The sequence below is a fragment of the Tenebrio molitor genome, chromosome 2 (assembly GCF_963966145.1).
Source record: "Tenebrio molitor chromosome 2, icTenMoli1.1, whole genome shotgun sequence".
NCBI lineage: Eukaryota > Metazoa > Arthropoda > Insecta > Coleoptera > Tenebrionidae > Tenebrio > Tenebrio molitor.
Window position 1 is genome coordinate 21,389,429 of NC_091047.1, and position 23,492 is coordinate 21,412,920.

Below are 23,492 nucleotides of genomic sequence, written 5' to 3' on the forward strand. Positions count from 1 at the left end.
GACTGAGCCGACGTCTTTCTACGCAGACTACGTGATGTCCTGTTCTAAGGTACTAGATCAACACACTACGTATAGAGGTACCGCCATTCCATTCCTCGCGAGAGTGGATTGTAAGATAAAGAAATCAAATGCAAATTTCACAAGTGAAATAAGGAAGACAATAGTTTTGGGGATTTTTTTAATGAAATAATGGCATTACTACAATGTCAAAAATTTGTTAGGTTATGTCGCCCATTATTAATCAAAATTTTTTAACTGAAATGTTTTACTGGTTGCAGATATTTTTTTAATTAAAATTTACAAAAACCACTAATAAAACCCAAACAAGTTACCAAATTTTTAATCGTTTAAAAATACAATATTAAAAAATATTTTGAACTGCTCTTCTCATTCCCATAATTTTACTGTCACATTTTGACCACAATTAATAATTCTCAGAAGATTCGTAAAAGGGTAGTTTTGGTTAAAGAGAGTTTCGGGATTAGGCTTTAGTGTTTAGTTGGGAAACAAATGAAGTTGCAAGATGATCTACAGTAACTAAAATCTAGGAAAAAAGTTTAGATATTGAAACAGTACATAATTATTGTTAATAAAATAAATTACTAATGTGGCGGAGGGATAGTATAAAAAAAAGTTATAGGTATAGGTAGCTGTTTAAACTATCAGACACAAAAATACCTATAATAAATATACCTATATTCATAGGTTCCAGTAACAGATGAGGGAAAACTTCAGGTTTCAATCGCTGCAAATCTTCAGCCCAAAAGAAATCATCTTTACTAAAATGTTTCTGCAAATGAAAATAATATTAAGTATACTGTAGCCACTTACTTATATCACCTAACATAAGAAAAACTAAATCTTTACTTTATTACTTTATTATGTAGATACTTACACAGCAGATTTGTAGACAGTCTCAATTTTTTTAGCCACTGTTCCCTCCGTACTCTGTTTTTGACTCCTAATATTAAATTGCTTGTTACTGTATATAAGTATATGCTACGAGTATATGTAACGGGTGTCTTACCGTTTGGAACATAAAACAATTTAAATCCATTTTTTCTAGAACTTGAACAGCCGCTAACACAACACTTGTTACTGACCATGTTAAAGTATTAAAATAAACGCAAGTAACTGAACCAAGTTAAAAGATGTAACGAGAACAAAGAAATAAATGACAATACTTAAACACAAACGAAAACTGTAACGAAATAATAAGTTAGATGAATCGTCAACGAGGATTATTAAATATGCAGCAGAATAATGACACTACTTTTTGTCAAATTACGTCAAATCATTTTTGGATTGTGTTTTTTTTATCCCCAGTTTGAGTAGATTGTGCGACAAGGACAGACATAAAAAATCACTAATGGCGGTACCTCTATACGTAGTGTGTTGATCTAGTTACCTTATCCTGTTCTGGTTTGAATCGCCCTCTAACTAAGTAAATGAGTAGTTACGGGTAGAGCCCTGTAATATTTTACAGGCTCGTAGAAGAGACCTGTAATATTTTACGATGCTCATCAAAATAAAAAGGGTAAAAGGGCTCTCCTTCGGCTTTCCAGTCATATCCTTCTGTCGCCAGTAAAACCCGTTACGTTACGTATTGTTGAATATTTTATTTGTTCCACATTTGTAAATAACTATTCACGTTGGGAAGAACAGTTGTGGTGCAAATGACCTGACCTGTTACTATGACAACTCATATGAAAGTTAATGCCAAATGTGTGCGATTTGCACCACTGATGTTCAATCCAACATGAATAGGATATACAAACTATTATCCCATCAATTGTTGCAATTACATACTGTCACGAGCAAAAAAAAACTGGTCGTCAAAATCATGTTTTAACGTAATGGAAAATGCTCCATTGTAAAACGATCGTAAAATCATAACCTATCATCATGTTGTATGACATTAATTGACACTAATTATTTAATCTTTTAACACTTTGTTGACGTGGGCATAATCAGGCAGGGAAAAATGTTTAATTTGTGACAATCTAACCAAATTTTGAAATGACATTGACGACCAGAATTTTTTGCTCGCGACAGTACGTTGATAATGCATTTTGATCCGTTTTAGAAAGTCATTTTCATCGCTCTTGGGATCGAATCAGTAGAGAACCGGACTTGCAGCGTTGGTAATTCCGTGGGTATTTTCTTGGATTTCAGGAAAATCGCTTCAAAATCTTCTTCGGGCATTAAAGCCATTCTTTCTTTTCTTTCTTTTTGCAACAATCTTCACAATACTTCTGAGAGTATTTTTGTTGTTTATCTCAACACCATGACGACGTAGTTATAATCGCCCCACCGCCTTTCATTACAAAATTTTTATAAACATAAATAATAATTAAAAAACGAAATTTAAAGGCTGAAGATGTAAATAAAAGTTTGTATGCAACTCGCTTAGCAATTAATCTTTACTGGGCTTACTGGCTTATGGAGACTCGTTCCTTACGTCACTCGTCCCACAAAAGCCAGCGCGCCCGAAAGGCTCGGATACACGATGCCAGTAACTCGTACCAGTTACTAAAACCGAGTACTGGAAACAAGTATTTCGTAAGAGTTTGGGGCGTATTCTGTAATTTTTAAAGGGGCGTTAAAATTTTAGCGTCGTTTAAAATTTAAAATTTCACGTCCTGATTGGTCATTGCTATGACAACTTAATTAAACGCCCTTTAAAAATTAGGGGAGCAGTTACAGAATACGCCCCAGTAGCGTCTATATAGTTTTTTAGTAAATTTCATGCTAGTACAAGAAAGTAGAAAATATTAAGATAATTTATTTTTGAATAAGTTATCTATATGTTTTAATCACCTTAAATGGGATTTCGCGAAACAAATTTTGTAAAATAAATTAAGTTTGTTCATGGGAGAAAGTTGAATTAAATTTTAAATTCTTTAACACATTAACCTTTAACTCTTTATCTCTTTAGACAAGATGGTCAACAATTAGATGTATTGGTGTTTCTGGTTCTACATTTGCTTATCAACTAACTTAAAACTAACGAAAATATACAAAAAGTAAATTCGCACCCCCTCTCCGTCATGGGTAGTACGCTGGTGGTCTTTTGCAAGATGTGACTGAGCCAGATGGCGGGACTTTCCCACTATTGTGAAAGAGACCACCAACGTACCGGCACCGGGGATGATTGTCGACAGGAATATTGGAAGCGGCGTCATAAACTAAATTGGACCGGCCGCTCCAACATCCCGCCCCTCATTGAAGGCTTCCTTCAATATTAAATTTAAACGGTATATACAAATCAATTATGTATGACACATCGGTGTGCACATGTACAATTGAAACTTATGACTAAAGAACAAACGACAAAACAAAAAACAAAAGAAAACGAAATGAATACAAACAAACAAACCAAAATGGGTAAATAGGCACTATCACTAAAAGTTCAAAAAAGTTCGAACGCTCTCACTGGTTAAATGTACATAGAGGCCATGGGTAAAACACACACTTTGTTTATTGAGCGGGTCACTTCACCTTTTGAAGTTTCTAAAGTCACCACACGCACACAACCATCCTTTCCTGGGTGTAGGCGAACGACACGTGCCAAGCGCCATTGAAGGGGTGGTGAATTGTCTTACTTGATGACCGCTAACTCGCCCACTTCGATGTTTGGAAGACGCTGGTTCCACTTACGGCGGGGTTGTAGTTGCGTCAGGTAGTCCACGGACCACCTTTTCCAAAAATGCTGCCGAAGTTGTTCCACATATTGCCATCGAGACAGCCGGTTGATGGGCAAAGGCGTTACGTCATGCTCCACGGGGGCAGTGAGCAGATCACCTATTAAGAAGTGGCTTGGGGAAAGGGCGATTAGGTCATTGGGGTCGTTGGAGATGGGTGTCAAAGGACGTGAATTCAGGCAGGCTTCGATCTGTGTTAATACCGTGTGCATCTCCTCATATGTTAGTGATGTCAGACCAATCACTCTTTTAAGGTGTGACTTTACGGACCGGATACCTGCCTCCCATATCCCACCGTGATGGGGACTATGGGGAGGAATGAAATGCCACCGGACCGTACGATCGGCTAGCCGGTCAATTACATCGCGTTCGAATTTTTGCGACTTTAACATTTCGCCAAGTTCGGATAATTCATTACGAGCACCCACAAAATTTGTTCCGTTGTCCGAATATAAATTTGCAACGTGCCCGCGACGGGATATGAAGCGTTTGAGAGCGCCCAAAAACGATTGAGAACTCAAATCTCCGACGAGCTCTAAATGTAACGCTTTGGTCGCAAAGCAGACAAACAGGGCGATATAACCCTTTACCGTCCTTTTGCCTCTACCTCGACCCTCTTTCAGGTACACTGGACCGCCAAAGTCAACGCCGCTGTTGAGAAAAGGTCGGGCCGGTTGAACGCGATCTTTGGGCAACTCACCCATTAATTGATACGATGTCGTCGGGTTTGCTCGGAAACATTTGAGGCAATTGTGAATGATTCGTCGCACCACGGAGCGCCCCGACATGGGCCAGTACCTTTGTCGCAGAGAGGCCAATGTAGCCTGAGGGCCGGCATGCAATAATGAGATGTGCTCCGATTGAACGATTAATTCGGTGATTTCGCACTTAGGTAACACTATTGGGTGCTTAACGTCCGAATGAGCGCCGGAATTTCTTAAACGACCTCCGACACGTATGAGTCCGCTATCGTCGAGGAAAGGGTTGAGTGATATCAGACGACTTTTCTTGCTGACTTGACGACCGCCCTCGAGTTCTTTGATTTCGGTACTAAACGCTTGATGCTGTACGTTTTTTAGGATGATAAGCATTGATCTTTGTAATTCAGATACTTTCAAGGGACCGGTGTGCTTTGTGATGGGCTTTCGACAGTTTTCCGCGAATCGTAAACAGTACGACAACACGCGTTGTAGTTTGCGCAACGATGAAAATCGAGTAAAAAAATCTGGTGGTAACATTTTCTCGGAAGTTATCGCGACAGCAACCACACGTCGTTGTTCCGGCAACTCCTGATCGTTGGCGAAGTTTGGATTCGTCTGACAGTACTTCGGCCAATGCTGTGCCTCGTCTGACAACCAGGATGGCCCGTGCCACCATAATGGAGAATCAATCAATTCGCGGGGTGAACAGCCTCGCGAAATTATGTCAGCGGGATTGTCTTTGGTGTTGACGTAACTCCAGACGCAATTTTTTGTTAACATCTGAATCTCGGAAACACGGTTTGCGACGAACGTTTTCCAAGTCGCTGGCTCGGCCGCTAACCACGACAAAACGATTTGAGAATCGAGGGAGAGTTATTGTCTTGAGGGGTGCCACTCGAGATTTAGCGCAAAGTAACCGGGTTTGATGGGGTGTCGCGGTGTTTAAGGATCTGATATAGATGCATGCTCCGTAAGCGCGTTCGGATGCATCGCAAAAACCGTGGAGTTCGAATCCAATGGGATTCTGATTCGAAGTTACCTGCCGAGGAATCTCCAACTGATTCAATTCAGGTAAGCTGGCAATGAATGAATCCCAGGTAGTCAGGATCCTTATTGGGACGGACTCATCCCACCCAACATTTAACGACCATAGCGATTGGATCATTAATTTTGCAATTAGGATGACCGGACCCACAAGACCGAGAGGGTCAAAAATCTGCGCGGTGATTGATAAGATTCGTCGCTTGGTTACCCGATTTCCTGACTGGATCTGACATATGGAATATTTTAACGCGTCATGTGTGCAATTCCATAATAGACCTAATGTTTTGGAGTCGCCATGTTTATCGAAATTCACCATGACTTCATTTTCACTTAACGTGGGCAATAGCTCGGGGCAATTTGATGCCCATTTGTTTAACGGGAAACAGCCTTTGTCAAGGATTGCCACTATATTGTCGCGTAACGCGCGCGCTTCGCGAACCGTTTTTGCTCCAGTTAGCAGGTCGTCCACATACGTGTCCTGCATGATTGACCGCTGAGCTTCGGGATTATTTGAGCCTTCTTCCAGTGCTACCTGTTGTATGCATCGCGTAGCCAGGTAGGACGATGACGCCATGCCGTAGGTAACCGTGTTAAGCTCGTAAACTTGAACCGGATGGGACGGGTCGCGACGCCATAAAATTCGTTGGTACTTTCTGTCCTCTTTGTCCAATTGTATTTGCCGATACATTTTTGTTATATCCGCGGATATCACGATGTTATGCAACCTAAAACGCGTAATGATAGCAAAGAGATCCTGTTGTACCACCGGACCTACCATTAATTTGTCGTTTAGACTGACACCGTTAGAGGTTTTGGCCGATGCGTCAAAGACTACGCGCAATTTAGTGGAAACACTGGACTCTTTTACTACCGAGTGGTGAGGTAAAAAATACCCGTCGTTGGAGAACATTTCGCGATCTTCAATTGTTACCGGTGACATGTGATGCAAAGATTGATATTCGTCCAAGAACAATTGATAGGAAACGCGCAAATCCGGAGATCTTTTTAATCGTCTTTCAAGACCGTGTAACCTTTTCAAAGCGATGTCATAAGACGACCCTAACTCTTTTGAATTGTCTTTGAATGGTAGTCTGACTGTGAATCGGCCGTCATTGTCGCGTTTGACGGTGGAGATGAAATGTGTCTCACACGCTCGTTCAGCGGATTCACTGCGCTGGTTACGACGTGTAAATTCGTCACGGAATTTTGCGGAAGTTTGGCAGGTAGACGCATTGCGCCCCCGGCTATCCATCCCAGGTGGGTCTTTTGGAAAACCGGGTGCACTTTGGTGGCCTTGATTTGACCGACACAGAGGAGGTCCCAAAAGATTTCAGCACCGATTAGAATATCTATGGGACCGGAACGATGAAATTGCGGATCCGCTAGCTTGATGTTATTTGGGATTTGGAGGAGACTTGCATTTATCGATTCCGCCGGCACTGAATGAGTTATGATCGGTACTACAAGACAATTCAAGTTAGCACCGAACGCATTGTGAAATGATTTGACTTGCAGACTGGCGATTTTATTGACAATGCTGCCGTTAGCATTACCAATTCCGGTGACGCGGATGTTGGTTTCTTTCGAATTGACCCTTAAACGTTTGCAAGTTTCGATCGTTACGAAGTTGGATTGAGACCCAACATCAATCAATGCGCGACACGATTGATATTGGCCGGTGTTGTCTCGTACGAGAATGACTGCTGTTGATAAAAGTACCTGCGATTCGTAACTATGACAGTGATGGTTAGCTACGATCGGGGTGTCTTCAGCCGCGTTCGTTGTCACAGGTGCTGCGGGTTCCGTCAAATGGAGCAATGAGTTGTGCATTTTATTACAAATTTTACAAACTCCTGACTTGCATTGGGACACGGAATGTGAGGTGCTCCTCAAGCAATTGAAACATAATTTTAACCTTTTGACTTCGGCGATCCGAGCCGAAACGGACAAATTTAAAAATTGTTTGCATTGATACATAAAATGGTTTTGATTGCACAACTTGCACGAGGGCTGTTGCGTAGCCAAGTTGGAGGAAGATCTCGTGAACGGCGCTTTTGATTTCTGTTGCGGATTTGACTTGGATTGAACGTCACGGTTCTTTTCGGGGTTTTTGTGAAATTGGATCGCTTCCCACACGCGACAGCGATCCTTGAGGTACGCGTACATGTCCTTTAGCGTTGGCATCGTTTTTTTGTTGGTTGTTTCCCATTCCCGCATGGTAAATGCATCTAATTTTAATTCGATTAAATGGATTATTAGAAGATCCCATGTTTCCGTCGGCGCATCTAACGTTTTTAACACTTTCAAGTGCAAATCTACCTTGTCGATAAGTTGCCTCAGAGACGCGGGAGAATCTTTTGTGACGTTGGGTAAATCGAATAACGCGCGAATATGATTTTTTATGATCAAACGTTGATCGTCATACCTTTCTTTCAGCAAAGCAATCGCGATTAGTAGTATGTAAAATGTTACTTCTGGGCCAGGACATTTGGCGTCTTAAAAATCAAGGCAAAATCTTACAAATTTAGCTGTTTGCCCAAAAGCAAACAACCGAATAGGGCCTAAAACCTCTCAAAAATCATTAATTTTTATCCACCCCAAAAGTTCCCAAATATGTGTAGGCCACCAAAAGTTGGGCACACGAAAAACAGGGTAGAATCCTACAAATTTACTGTTTTCCCGAAAGTAACCATCCGAAAAAGATCTAAAAAACTTACAAAATGCCTTGATTTTAGACACCCCAAAAATAGCTTTTCCTTTCTGGACCAAGCCAATTGGCGCATGCAAAAATCAATTAAAATTACCTCAAAACTGCTCTAAAACCATTGTCAAATCTCTAGATTTCAGACACCTCAAAACAGCTTTTTATTTCTGGACCAAGCCTATTGGCGCATGGAAAAATCAATGAAAATCAACTTAAAGCGTCTTAAAAATCAAGGCAAAATCTTACAAATTTAGCTGTTTGCCCAAATGCACACAACCGAAAAGGGCCCAAAACCTCTCAAAAATCATTAATTTTTATCCACCCCAAAAGTTCCTAAATATGTGTAGACCACCAAAGATTGGGCACACGAAAAAACCGTTAAAATCTCCCAAAATCATGTAAAATTATCTCACGAGCACTCTAAAAAACTCACAACATACCGTGTTTTTAGACACTCCAAAATGGCTTTTTATTTCTGGACCAGACCAATTGGCGCATGCAAAAAAAAGAGAAAGACAACACCAAATCAAAGAGGTATATTTGGCGCCTTACAAACTAATGTGGTGAAATTCCTTTAAAAATCATAATTTTTTATGCTCCCAAAAAATACTCGAGACTCAATAGACCACCAGAAAATGGGCACATGGGAAAATCATCCAAAATCAAACAAAATTACATTAAAAGCACCCAAAAAACCTTACAACATTCCTTGTTTTGAGACACCCCAAAATGGATTTTTACTTCTGGAGAAAGCATTGGCACATGCAAAAAATTCACCAGTCGGAGTGGCGACCGGTAATAATATTAAACAAATAAAAGCTCTTGTTTTTAAATTTCCAAAATGGCTTTTTTATTTCTGGACCAGGATAATAATTGGTAAATCTTGGATTCAGAATATTTACAGAATTGATAAAAATAAGTGCAAAACATTCCCCGTTTTCATTCCGACTACATTGAAGAGTTAAAAAGCCACCGACAAAAAAACAGCGTCAAAAACTTGAAAAAATATCCTTTCTTAGATATCTCCAACTGCGTTTTCATTGCTGGGTCTTAGTTGGGACCAAGATACCTAGAAAGATCTTGGTTGGGACAATAAAAAAATATATAAAATATAATCTGTAATTTACAAAATTTAATAAAAAACACGTAAATTCGGTTGTCATATAAAAAAAGTATAGATACGTAACTGAGACCATAAGAAAACATTGAATTAAGTATATATTTAGTACTACAAAAACAAAAATCATAAATTACTGTTTGTATCAACCTGTCTCTTCATTTGGTGGGAACAGGGTGTTTCCTTCGCTATCCACGCATACTCTTCCCTTCATGATAACTTCCGAACTGTTTTCTTCATTAATGTTTACCAAGCAACCAACAGAGATCTTTCCATCACTAGCTAAAAATACACCCAGAAGAATTTTATTTTCAGTAGTGATATTACAATTTGAACAGACTTTGTAATATTTTTTATCCAATATCTGTTCAAGAGCCTCATCCACACTTTTTGCACTGATGAAGTGTTTAATTTCCAGTACTACCGATGTGTTATCGTTTATCTTGAAAAATATATCAATTCTGGGTGAATTACCGCTGTCAACTTTGAGCTCAGCATAGCAGCACTCATCAATCCAATCCTTTATAAGAAAATATAAATCAGCTTGTATTTCAAAATGGTTCCTGGGGATCTTTGTATTGGTATACAATTTTGCGATGCACATAGCAACTTCAACGCTGTTATCTCTTAGTGACACACTGATGTCTGCCAGAGATTTTAAGCTTGCAATGAATGCAGAGATTTTGGAACTATCAAACTTCCCGGTCTCCTTTTTGAGAAGGCCAGAAAGCACCTTTTGTCTAAGCCGACAATCAATTTCGAAGTTAGGGACTTTTATGTTAATAGAATGATTTTCTCTTTTGATTACATTAAAGAAACCACAATCTGTTAAAAATTGGAAGTACAAATCAACTAATTCTTCACTCACATTTCCACGTTTTATAATTAGTTCATTCAATTTTAAAATATGTTCAGGCTGTATATTCTCAACAATTTTGATTGACGTGGTTCTTTCAGTACAATTTAATAGACGGAAAACCTTGTGATGAAATGGGGTCTCTGCAAGTAAACCATCTAGACGATTCGAACCCATCTTATCCTTCCAGTAAGAGCGTAGACTCAAAGATCGTAAGTAATTGAGAATAGAAAAAGAGCTAAAAATCTTCTTCCCGGTTTTTATAACTGAATATCCATTGTACCACTCATCAATATCCTTTAGCATTTGTTCCTTTGTTTCATTACTGTTTCCTTCTCCATAGACATCCACTAAAAATTTCACTTCGTCTTCTGTAAATCCAAATGATTCAGAAAAAGAATGGGAGTCCAAAAAACTTCGAATTTGAACATTATTTGCTCCAAGTGATAATATACCTCCCATTGCACAACAGGCCATGAGCAATGCTTTTTGCACAAAACGACAGGATTTCAGAATGTTGCGAGTCCAATCGCGAATAACCCCGTTAATCTGCCTGATGTTTTTTTGTATTTCCTCCTTCTCTCCTTCTTCAAAGATCATTTTACAAACAAAGGCATCGAACTCGTCAATAAGTAAAATAACGCCTTTTCCAGTTTCTTCAGTTTTGAAATGCAAACTTAAACATTCCGCCAAAAATGGCAGGCCATTTATCAGAAAGACTTCCTTGTCTTCTTCAGTTGTGTTTGGGTTAAACCAAAACTTACGATGCTCAACACTATCATAGTACATCAAAAAGTCACTGACATGAAGATCACCCATTAATTCGTCCTGTGTGCTTGACCACACCGTTTTTCCATTGACTTTTGTTACCAAATATCCATGTTGTTGAAATGCATCTCTTATTACTGCATTCAGGCTTCGCCACAAGTGTTTCAGTGATTTTGTCCCTAGATCTCCAAAATCTATTGAAATGACAGGGTGCTGTCCACAGTGTTCGTAAAACCATTGTTTGCATTTATTGCAACTGTTTACAGGAGGTGAACAATGGCACATTTCAAAAATCTTCTTTGTCTTAAATATTTTGAAATATTTTGACATGTTGCTTAAATCCTCAACAAAAATTCCATCTTTTTGTATTACATTTGTGACCCTAACCCCAGAGCTGGTAATGGGAATTCCAAAAAATTTCTCAAGCATCTTTATGATTGATGTTTTACCAAACCGTGATGGAGCAGTAACTAACAGTATGTTATCAGGATCATGATAAAAGTGCCAAGCGAACAAACTCTTATCTATGAAGTCTATGCATCCGTTTAACGCATCATAATCTGAAGTGCTCAAGCTGACCAGTCGCTGTTAAAAAATAAGGAGAATAACATGGTTAAGTTTTTATTAATTGTAACTTACCTTTTCTGGACTTACCATATTATTCAATGTATTATCGCCAAGTCTTATTTTTTTGGATGGTAGTTCATCTATTGGTTGAGGTGTTGAGGTTAATTTTCTGTTATTCATCTAAAAAAAAGTTTCCATTAGTGAAAAGAAAAAAATTATGGAAACGAAAAAGACTACTAAAAGAAAGCAACATTTTTACTGAGTATCACATACGAGTATCTCGATAACAAAAACATTTGAATATAATAAAAATCTTAAAAGATCAATGAATACACATAAAATATCACAAGCCCTTAAAATACGAATAAACTTTTTTTTTAGCTTTGAATAAAAATAAATCTTCAAAATAAAAGATAAGAAAATGAAAGCAATTCTTGCTCTCCAATTACAGAATAGTTCCTACCTATTAGAGGAGAGATTCCAAGAATCAGAAAATATGTTTTTCTAATTTATTTATTCTAATGGTGTTATTATTTAATTTATTAATTGCACTGTCATAATCAACATGCTTATTATCCTGTGATCCTGGAGTATTTCCTTATACTGTCAGTTTTTTTAGTATTTTTTTCAGTGATTTAACAATAATTTCTGGATTTGTAAAGTTTAAATATTTATCGAGTGATCACGTCATATTCCTTTGCTTGTGCACATTTATTTAAATTGTTAATTTCCTTAGCTACTACCCAATCGGACACTAATCTCTTTTACTGAACCTGATGGGTAATATAAAATTTTTATAATAAATTAAAAAAAAAATGCCCAATACTGAAGAGAACAAAATTGTAGCAGAATATTATACACCATTAAAAACAAGACAACCATCTGAACTCCAACAATTTAAAAATAGTTACAAATCTTTTACTCAAGATAAAAAACTAAATATACCAAGAAATATCAATGAAGTAACGCAAATGAGAAATCGTAATTTTGCCATTGAATATCTCAATTCTACCGTAAATAAAAAACTAACAAAGACAGATTTTTGCAAATCTAAAAGTATTTCCAGAAATTCCCTTAATATGGGACTAAATTCAGTTGGAATTAAGATTGCATGTAAAACGAGAACAAACGGGAACAAACCAGAGCAATCCGGAACAAAAGAGAACAAATCGGAACAATTGGGAACAAAAGAGAGAAAAAGCAAAACAAAAAATAAAAAAATATTCGATAATGTAGAACACAAAGCAGGTAGTCGTAAACATATAAGTTTAGATGAAGAAGCAGATGAATTAATTAGTAAATCTTTAGAAACTTTTCAGTCATAAATGGACAAACTAGTTTCATACATTCCCAACGATGAGAAAGAAAAATGGAAAAAAGATTTAAAACCTATTATTACTGAAATAGACAGATTAGAAGATGGAGCAAAAATAGTTGGTTTCAAACAAGAAGTTGTAGATAAATATATTGCAAGAAAAGCAGCTAATTTATTCCTTGAACAATTAATTATGACAGACTGTGAACTAGAATCCGCTAATAATAAAATAGATGAATTGGAATATAAATTAGACAACTACAATAATTATGATCCTAAGAAACTAGCAGAATTAAGAAACAAAACAGTAGTAATACCATCAAACATCGATGATGTAAAGAAAAGAACTCTGAAAATATTTGAAAGACATACTAAAAATATGAGAGCAATAAATGAAAAAACTCAAAAATTGTAAATTAAATGGAAAGTACTGTATTCAAGAATTTAAATATATTCAATGAAGAATATCCAAAATTCCGAAAAAAGTTTTCAAGTCTCATTCAACAAGTTAACAAATTAAAAATTATTATTTTTGTTCTTATGTTTATTATCGTAATTGTAATTATTGTTTTCTTAATTTATTACTTCAACACTAATAAAAAATAGCGATTTATTCAACAATGTCCATGAACGTACCTATGATGATACTAATACGTGTCCATAAGCTAATGTATCTGTAGAATTAGGTAAAAGGTATCTTTTATCATCTTTCCAACTTAGAGACTTTTTCTTTACTTCTTCAGTAAATATATCATGTTTATGACTCCTGATCACTTTCTGTCTATGGAAGTATTCTTTTTGATTAAACAAGCAATTTTTGTAATCTTCAAAACTTATTTCTTTCTTCAATACTGCTTTTTTGATACCTTTTAATTTTTTCGAAACAGACGGTTCAGTTCTGTAACTGTACATTTTTGACCTTAAACCTATGCATTCTAATATCTTAATACCATTCAATTCATCTTTGAACTTCCCTATTACTTTCTTATTTTTATCAGAATATAATGAATGATCCTTTGGATAATCAGATGTATCAAAATAGTCGAGATTGTTTTTCATAAATTCATAGAAATCGGCATTTTTAATCTCATATATAAAGCTATCAGTGTCTCCATAAAGAAGTTTTACGTTTTCATTGAATTCTTTTTTAATTACATTGTAATGGAAGTTATACATTAATAATTTCGATAAATCTAACACAGCTTGCCCAATATAAATTGGTTTATTAAACAATACTTTTGTTTTAAAATTGTGAACTGCTGCCAGGTGTTTGCTAAATATAGTTCTGTGTTTAAAATTAGGTTTGTTTATTGCTTTTTGTAATTTTTCTTCATCACAATATAATTTAATATTTTGTTGGTTTCTAACAGATTGCATAGACTTACCATATGGGGCATTAACCATTAATTTCCAGAAATCTTTTTCAAAATCATTTTTCGCCTTTTGTCTTTGTTCAGTATTGAATTTAACATATGATGCTATAAAATTTGACTGAGTAAATTTTATACCTCTGTGAACCTTTGTTATTCTAATACCTAAATTTTTGTAAAGTTTTAATGTTTCGTAATGAATTATATAATTTTTCTTATCATAGAAATGACAAAGTAGTTTTTCTACTTTTCCGCCCGGAGGAATTCTATTTTCCGGAGCTAAAGGGAGATCATTGAATTTGTTATGAATAGCTAAGTCTACTGGAAATGCTAAATCGACTTCCAAAACATAACCCGTATTACTATCTGATACCAATATACCGTCGACATTTTTAATTTCATCACAAGTCAACCATTTAAAGTCTTTTTCTGGTAATTTCTGAGATAAAGCCCATCCATATAGATTATTAGCATCTATATAGATAATCTGAGTATTTTCATCTGCTTGCGAATACCTGTTACTACACTGTGAAATACCTCCTCTAATTCCCTTTTCAAAAAACAAATACATTTCATAATCAGTTAATAATTCCAACTCCACTGAAGTATATTTGAGCATACAGTCCCAAGCTAACCCCGGAGTTGTATAATACCAAACAGGATCGAGTCCATAACTCTTTTCCAAACATAAGTCTCTAAAATTTTCAAATACATCAGTTAACAGCAAAACATCTAGTTTTAAGTATAAATCATGCCATTCACCCAAGTTTTTAATTTTAAAATGTTTCCATACTTTCACTGCATGTTTGAATTCTTCTTGAGAAATACCTTCTTTTGTGAGCGAAGAATAAAATTTATCTATTGATGGAAGTTTTGTTTCAGAAAATTTCTCAAAAGAATCCATGTATTCATAAGGATATATTCCTTTTCTAATTATCTTGCTTTTTTCTTTCCTAAATAACACATCTAATTCACCATTTGAAAAGTATTTAATTATTTCTCTCAACTGACTTGATTCCAGATTAGATGACAAATTGTCTAGGCTACTTGCTAAAAATCTAAATGAATCGATAAATCTCAATTCGATATATCCATTATCATCCATTCTTAAAATTTTACTGAAAGAAATATATTTCTCTTCGTTATTAGGTATTAATTTCAATTGACTTCTATCTTCTCCTAGATTTTTTATAAACAAATGACAATCGTAAGAACTTAAATTATGAAACAAAATTGGAATATATAAAACATTTATCACTTTCCTCTCCTCTGTAAATTTCCAATGGGTTATCAATATTATTATAAGCACTCTTAACGTATAATCCATAACCACAGGGAATATGAGATTGTGTTTTATGAGTATATGATGATTCAGGATTTGGTTCGCATGTATGAATAGGTTTCAGAATAGATTCAAAATCAGAATAAATTACATACGGATGTCTTAACATTCTTTGAATATTTTTAAATTTTAATACACTATCTTCAGGCATGTTCGGAAAACATGGTTCATTACTAAAGCACACATTTTGATGTTTCTTTAAAGCATCTTCAGTTCTAGCGGAGTAGTTTAAACATCTTCTACAGAAATGTTTTTTGTTTCTATTTACTTCCAACTGATCATTTAACAATCGACTCAAATTCTTAATCCAACAATAATGATTGTTGTCTTTATTTCCAAAGTATAGTAAGTCGATATTTATTTCATAGAATCGCTTCTTATTATGATACAAAGGATAAAATATTTGTTCTTCGTAACTAAACACGGTAACATTAATTTTATTATGTGATTCAAATTTAGGTATGTCCTGGATTTTGACAGGAAAATTTATTCCTTCAAAATTTAATTCGTTTATATATTCCGGCTTATTATAATGATTCAGTCTATCTACATGTTCTTTTGCTTGATGTAAACAGGATATTACGCTGTACATAAAGCATTTGTTATCGTTGTTTTTAACATTAACGCAAGCTTTTTTATCTTTAATCCACTTGGGTAATTCTACATATGAATTTCCGCTTAAAGGTGTATATTTGTTTATATTAATGCGCAAATAATTTATATTTTTCAAAGTCCATCCAGATCCCTTTTCTTGTAATTCATCACATTTTGATATAAATAAATTCTTTTGTTCATCCCAGTATTCCTCCAGATCATCTTTTTCTCTTAGTATAACATTTAGTAACTGAAATTTATGTATCATTGTAAAGTCTTCATTTTCCAGTTTCATAAACTCGCATTCCATCTCTAAATTAATTTTAATATTTTTGTGGAGATTTAAAGCATTTATAATTATTTTAATAGCCTTTTCTTTTATCATATCCATGTATGTTTCCATATCTATACCTTCTTCTAGATTATTATGTTGATACGTTAATAATCTTCCCTTAAAAGCAACCTGAACTAAAATAAAATCTGGCTCTGGATTATGTCTTGCTTTATGCAACTGCATTCGACTTTCCTTAATATATTTTCCACATTCATCACACTTGATCTTTTTTACTCTTTCTTTTTTTGGTTTAGAAAATATGGCATCATCAAACGGAAATATTTCCAAGCTCTTCTTGTTTTCTCTTTTTATTTTTAATTGCTTTTCAGCATTAATAATCTCGTCTATCAATTCTGCCTTATTGTATCTTTTAATGTATCTTATACCTAAGGATTTTGCCATATTACGTAATTCGAGCAAACGACGACTATTCCAAATCATGTTTTAATTTATGCAAATGTATTCGAGTTTCCTCGATATATGTTCCACACATATCACATTTTATCTTCTTTACTCTATTTTTTTTTGGTTTAGCAAATATATCGTCATCAAACTGAAATGTTTTTAGGTTCTTTTTGTTTTCTTTCTCTTTATGGAGGTGCATTCGGGTGCTTTTGATATATTTTCCACATATGTCACATTTGATTTTACTAACTCTCTTTTTCCTTGGTTCAGCAAATAAATCATCATCAAATGAAAATATTTCTGAATTCGCTTCGCTCATGAGGACTCTGTCCGAATTCCGCAAAGGAGGCATAACTGACTTTTTTCCGTTTTTTATTTCCTTATGTAATTGCTCTTCAGCTTTAATAATAGCTTTTATTAAGTCTGCTTTATTATATTTTCTAATATATTTGATGTCTAATGATTTTGCAATATTAAACAGTTCAGATAAACGAAGATTACTTAAGTTCCTTCGTTCCATTTATTATAGGAAAAAATCTAACAAACAATTTTTAGTAAATAAATAAATTCAATCCATTTTTATGCAAATCTGTTTTTATATGCCTTTTAAAATTAGTTCTAGTGTAATATCTACCACAATCACATAATAAACGAGTAGAATTAACTGCTTTTTTACATTGTTTACATGTTTTTTCATATTTATTTCTATAGTTATAAAAATCATCTGGACATTTTAATTCCAAACAAATGGAGCAAAGACTTGTCATTTATTAGAAAATTTATTCATCAAAGACTTCAAGATTACGAAAGTGTATTTTAAGAAAATCTAAGTTTGCCAAGGTTAATACGTTATTTTCATACATTTTAAACTGATTAAACATATTCCGATATACTAATCGTTCAAAGTCATTATTGGCTTTACTTCTCATATCGTTTAACCTTTTCTGAAACATTTGCCATGTTTCTTGGTCATCGTTATGTGAGCGATTCATTTAATTTATCACATTTTTTTTCATAAGAAATTATTCATAAACAATGCGTGTTAAAGCACACTGTCCTTGTTTAGGTAAAACTGTGAGAAGCCTCAGAATTCAAGAATGCGTGTTATATATGGAGGTGATCATTTTAATGATCATTTAATCAATTGTCGAAAAAAATAATAAATAATACTTGTAATAAAAGGGATCCAGTACAATATATGAGGCAATATGAAACCTACGTATGTATATAGAGAAAGAGAAAGCTATTTGAAATAATTATATGATGAAGACAAATAACGTATGTAGCTAGTATAAATGGGATCGGTCACCCAATAATAAAAAATAAATTAAATTATTGACATAGATAATACTGTTACTTGTAAGTTTATGATCAAGACGTATTTTTCATATTAGATAATGATAATCAACCTTTGTTTAAAGGTAAAGATTTAGCAGAAATATTGGGTTATGAAAAATCAACAAATGTTGATTTTAAGAGAAATTGCTAGTCGTATTTTTTGGAAATATGTTTTTGCAGAAAAAGAAAAATATTAATCACAAATAACTTGTTAGAATTCGCCTTCGGCTCATGAGTGGACTATGTCCGCGAATTTATGGGATTTATAGATGAAATAAAAAGTGGCAAAATTTGCCACGGGTGATTGAAGAATAAAAAGCGAAGATTTTTAGAATTTTTAAAATACAACGAAATTTCATATGAAGAAATAGATTATAAACATGGTGAAACAAATTTGTATGAATATATACAAAATTATTAAAAAATTTTAAAGAATTAATAATCATGTTGAATAACAATAAGGCAAAAAAGTTAGGAAATATTATATTTTAAATTAGAAGAAGAATTGCTAGATAAATAGAAAAATTACGTTAACGAATATAATCTTTTTTTCTAACACTAATATCTTATACTGTTTCCATGGTGCATTTGAGCTCACACCTTATGTTTCCCATAAAATACGCTTTCTCTATAAGACACGTCGTCAATAGCAACGTATCTTATAGAGTCATAATAGTTATTTACACTACGAGAGAGGAAGGTAAAGCTTTTGTTCACGCGAATTGCATGTTCGGCCACGACGCGCAGCGGAGTGGTCGATGCAATTCAAGTGAACAAAAGCGGCCTTACTCTCGAGTGCTGTATTTGATTTTGTTCGATACCAGACATAACTCCTTAGAAAATGAGTCTGTAACTTTATATTCAAAATTTTAAATAAAATTAAAATAAAATAAATAAATCACATTTTCGGAGAGATCTGTTGCTATGGAAAAAAATAAAATACAAAATAAACAAAGTTTTGCAAAGTCAATAAAGTGATTGTGCACACCACGTTGTGGAAATGGATGACGAAGAATTCTGTGTTCCTGATGACGTCCTGGAAGAGGCAAGTGTCGCGAAGTACCAAATGCTGCATACGAAATCAAAATTACGATACCAGAAAGAATTGGAAATATTTACACAATGGCAGACCGAGATCAAGGGAAAAGACGAAAGCAGCATCAGCGCGGTTATTCAATGTTGAAGAGTACACTGTTTGTATTTCAAAACGTTTATATCTCCAGGTATCCAGGTAAGAGGTTTTTTTAATAAGCTATTAGTTCTTTTAATATAATAAATTGTACAGGTTCAACAGTCTCACCTCCTTTTTGAAAACAAAATGTAGAAACTATCAGCCGAAAAAAGCTACAACTTCTTCAAGAAACGATGTTTGCAAGTTTTTACTGGAAGCGGCGGACCAAGAGTGGATCCTTCAGAAAGTTGTACTGATGATGGGCATATTCGGTGGCCGTCGTGATTAATTATGTAAAGTGATGAATTGTTATACAGTGAGTTTTTTTTAAGACTGGCCATAGGGTTTTACAAGCTACATTTTTCAACCCCCCGTTAACTTTTGTCCTCATGAAAATATTCAACCCAGTTTTGTAGTAAAGTTGTGGGATATGATAATGTATTGAAACAATTTCAATTTAATAACCAGAATCAAGGAATAAATTATAGCAAAAAGACATTTTTTGAATTCCGTTTGCTCTAATTTTAAATTTTCAGTAGGCTAAAATTTCACCTGACATGTAATTGATTATGTGATTGCTAACTGCCTCTGGAGGCCATTTTGAACATTTCATTTAATTTTTATTAAAGTAAAGAAACTTGTTATAACATAAATAATGAATCTATCGTTATAAAATGTAAAATATCAATGTTCACACTATTTTTTGCAAATAACATTTTATTTGTAAATTGTCTATTATAACCATTTAGGTATTACAAATACAAAGTTAACAGGAGGTTGAAAAATTAGCATGTAAAACCCTCTGGCCAGTCTTAAAAAAACGCACTGTATACGTTATTCACGTTGAATTGAACATTTCAAGGTCAAATAATTTAGCAAACAGTGACATGCAGGTAAATACCGTTCACGATGGATTGAGCATTGCTAAATTCGCATTATGTTGGTTAGCTGCATGTCACTATTTACAAAACATAATTACAGATCCAAAAAATAAAATTATTTGTCCTTGAAATGTTCAACTCCACGTGAATAACGTTTAGTTATTATTGGTATGTAATTATTTTCAATATACAAATTCTTTTTCATAAAATCGAATTTCAATTATGCGTGAGCGAAAGTGCGTGAGCGAAAGTGGAACCTTCACTCACTGGTAACCATGGATACAGACCCACTTTCTAGGGAGGTATCGAACAAAATACGCTCCCACATATTATTCAAGTAACATTTTATTCATCATTTTTACAGTAATTATCACAAAAGTGAAAAGTACAATTATTGAATTGGAACTGCCACATTAGCTTCGTGCTCTTGTTCCTAACATCTTCTTTAACTTCTGCTGTTTCATCCAATGCAAGTGGCCGGCCATCGAAAACTGGCAATCTTTACATTTTCTTCAAATGATTCTTGCCGTAATGTAAATTAACTTTTAATGAAGTTCTACACACCTACCTCATATCAAGAAAAGCCAAAATGACATCTTCCGTTACCTCCGTGATGCTTTTTTCATTGTTCCGGCCTTGAAACGAAACATACACCTTTTCATATGCACTTTTAGACTTCATTGGTAACAAATTGCCCCTTTTTTCTTATTTCTTCTGGAACGTTTTGGCACATTTCATCGATGAAAATTGTTTTTTTCCAAGTTTGTTGATATTATTACCATAGTACCCACGGCAATCTCCGCATTTTGTGTATTGTGACGCGCCTCGAATAATTTCTGAATTTATTAAAATTTCTGATAAGATGTTAGTGTTAGAAAAAATCTTGAAGACAACGCGTGTTTTATAGTTTAAAAATCTCGATCTATTAAATCCTCGCTCCCTGCGGTCGCTCTGATTTAAACTACGATCTCGATTTTTAAATCGTCTATAAAACACTTGTTGTCTTAATAGCTATAAAGCAATACATAATTATAAAATTAATCCTAATCCATTAAACCTGTTTGATTTCATAAATAAAAATATCTACTCCTATAAAATTAATTTGAGTACGTGGTTTACCGATCTATGGTTTACGTTATTTAAAAGAAAAATATAATAATAACAAATGATCTTTTATGCTTTGTACAATATGGAATTTCAGTAGGGGATGGCTATCCCCCACTGAATTTACGCGATATTAAGAAAGATTTAAAGAAAATTTTAGAAAACTATAAAATAGAATACCAAATAATAAATTATGATAAGATTAAAAATGAATTATCATATTATAAAAAACTGATGATAAAAGATATTATAAATGTTTTTACTTTTATAATGTTTAACTTTCATTTGAATATAGAAAAATCACTAGAAAAGATAGTCAGATAAAGCAAATTGAAACGATAATCTGAAATTAAGAGAGATGGTTAAAAATATTGTAAAGTTAACCAAAGACCATATAATATAATAGTAAAGTGGGTACAGGTTGCAATGAAGCAACAAGCATGTTGTAACTTAATTTTCTCCATAAATAAGGATTATTTTTCTTCTAAGTGTTGGTGATACTGTAATGTAATATATAGCCAAACACTTGCAACCTGTACCGACTTTATAATAGTTTTATTCTAGTTATTAACTACTACCATGTTTTGGACGCAAAAACAATGTTTTTCTTTATGACATTAGAGAATTAAAGAAAGCACGAACGCACGTACGTAACGTAATTTTTTAGTGTTTTATTATGAATTTTAACTATAAAACATTTTCTTCTTGAAGTTTTTTTAATTGGAACTAACAATCTCAGGCTTAAACGCGTTTTATTAAATGCCATTCATAAAGCTTGTTCACCTAATAAAAAAGCAAAAACGTAGAAAACCTACGGTACGTACATACGTGCGTTCTTGTTTTCGCTAATTGTCTATTGAAAAACGATTACAACAAAAATCACGTTCGTGGGTCAGGATTCTTTAGGCACAACCGTTGAAAATGAACATAATGTCAGACGAATTACATTTAGTAAATATCAAGACATTGACTCACCTATTAAAAACTGTGATGCAAACGCCACTGCTGTATCAACTGTCAACAGTGTCAACCACAGAACACTTCACCTTCACCAGAACACGTCAACTGTCAACTGTCAACTGTCTACGCAATCGACAAGTAAAAAGCCAAACTGAATTACCGACCGAAACAGCGCCGCGCGCGATCCTGGTCTAGATGGCGCCATCCATATTATCGTTTTGCATTAAACTTTATTATAAAAATATGTAAGCTTTTTAATATCACAAATACAAAATTAAAAAAAAACTCAATGTTAGTAAGTTGTGTTACAAAAAAAATTATAACTACGTAACAATAATGACATTGTTGGTTGCCTATCGTTGAATACTATCTACAATATGAATAAGCAATTTCTATGACGGAAAAAAATTGGTTTTACAGTAAATCCGTTTTTTTAAACGAGTAGGCCGATGTGTCAGCGTATTTTTGAAGGATACCAATGCTCGACCATCGACCGTCTTCTGTTTAGTAAAAACGCTCAAAAGTCAAAATGCGTTATTCGTTATTAAATTTAAGCGCTGCACGATTGAGCGTATTCAGCGTATTACGTGCGTGCTTACCCTTAAAAAATAAACTTAATTTGGACACAATAATTGTTATGTACACTAGTGCGTAGCGAATTTCATTTTTTTAATTAATAAGAAAATTAGCATAGACAATATAATATATTCAATCCGCAAAATACTGAAGATCCTCTATAGGCGTGTTGGTAAGATATTCGCGTTCAATCCAAGGGGTCTCGAGTTCGAATTGTTGCGAATCCAACTTTTTTTTGATTTCGTAATATTGCGCAATTTAATGTATTATTGTAGCTGATTAGAAATTATAATGGACAAGACCTAAATAGCTCAGCTAGTAGAGAGTTAGACAGATAATTACAAGGTTTTGAGTTCGATTCCTATCGCCGCCTTTTTTTATTGAGAATGCAGTTGTTCTTAAATCTGAACTGGTGAGATCTCGAGTGGCCATAGAGATTGAGGACCCACGAAGATTGACGGACAACTGAGTGCTGCCAAATATTCTCAAAACATTTCTCGGTATTGGGACTCTTCCATCTATTCATGACTTACAGTAATATCGAACAACAATGACCTGTTCTGGTGATTCGCCAAAGGCTCACGAGTCGAAGACGAATTCAGGATTGATGGTCGTGCCGATGATTCTCTTCGATAGACACA

General features: G+C 34.4%; 1 protein-coding gene and 1 long non-coding RNA gene across 5 annotated transcripts; one reads left to right on the forward strand and one right to left on the reverse strand.

Annotated features, from left to right (window-relative positions):
* Positions 1–324: 324 nt before the first annotated feature.
* LOC138122874 (uncharacterized) lies at positions 325–22,522 on the reverse strand. 4 transcript variants are annotated; one of them, XR_011156647.1, is made up of 5 exons: positions 22,291–22,522; positions 11,534–11,641; positions 1,028–11,479; positions 896–961; positions 325–790 (listed from the first exon to the last, which is right to left on the reverse strand). XR_011156647.1 is itself a non-coding variant. In XM_069037262.1 (3 exons), exon 3 carries the CDS (start codon positions 5,183–5,185, stop codon positions 3,602–3,604), a length of 1,584 nt encoding a protein of 527 aa, XP_068893363.1. In that variant the 5' UTR covers positions 5,186–11,479; positions 11,534–11,641; positions 22,291–22,491; the 3' UTR covers positions 325–3,601. The 4 variants fall into 4 exon arrangements, 1 of the variants encoding a protein (XP_068893363.1); XR_011156645.1 differs by having other exon boundaries at positions 896–11,479; XR_011156646.1 differs by having other exon boundaries at positions 325–961; positions 22,291–22,521.
* LOC138122876 (uncharacterized) lies at positions 18,298–20,420 on the forward strand. Its single transcript, XR_011156648.1, has 2 exons — positions 18,298–19,390; positions 19,445–20,420. It is a non-coding gene; the product is annotated as an uncharacterized lncRNA (long non-coding RNA).
* Positions 22,523–23,492: the final 970 nt, after the last annotated feature.

What these genes read in the sequence shown, in the direction of transcription:
- LOC138122874 (XM_069037262.1), bottom strand. Translation starts at nt 5,185, where the DNA reads ATGTTAACAAAAAATTGCGTCTGGAGTTACGTCAACACCAAAGACAAT.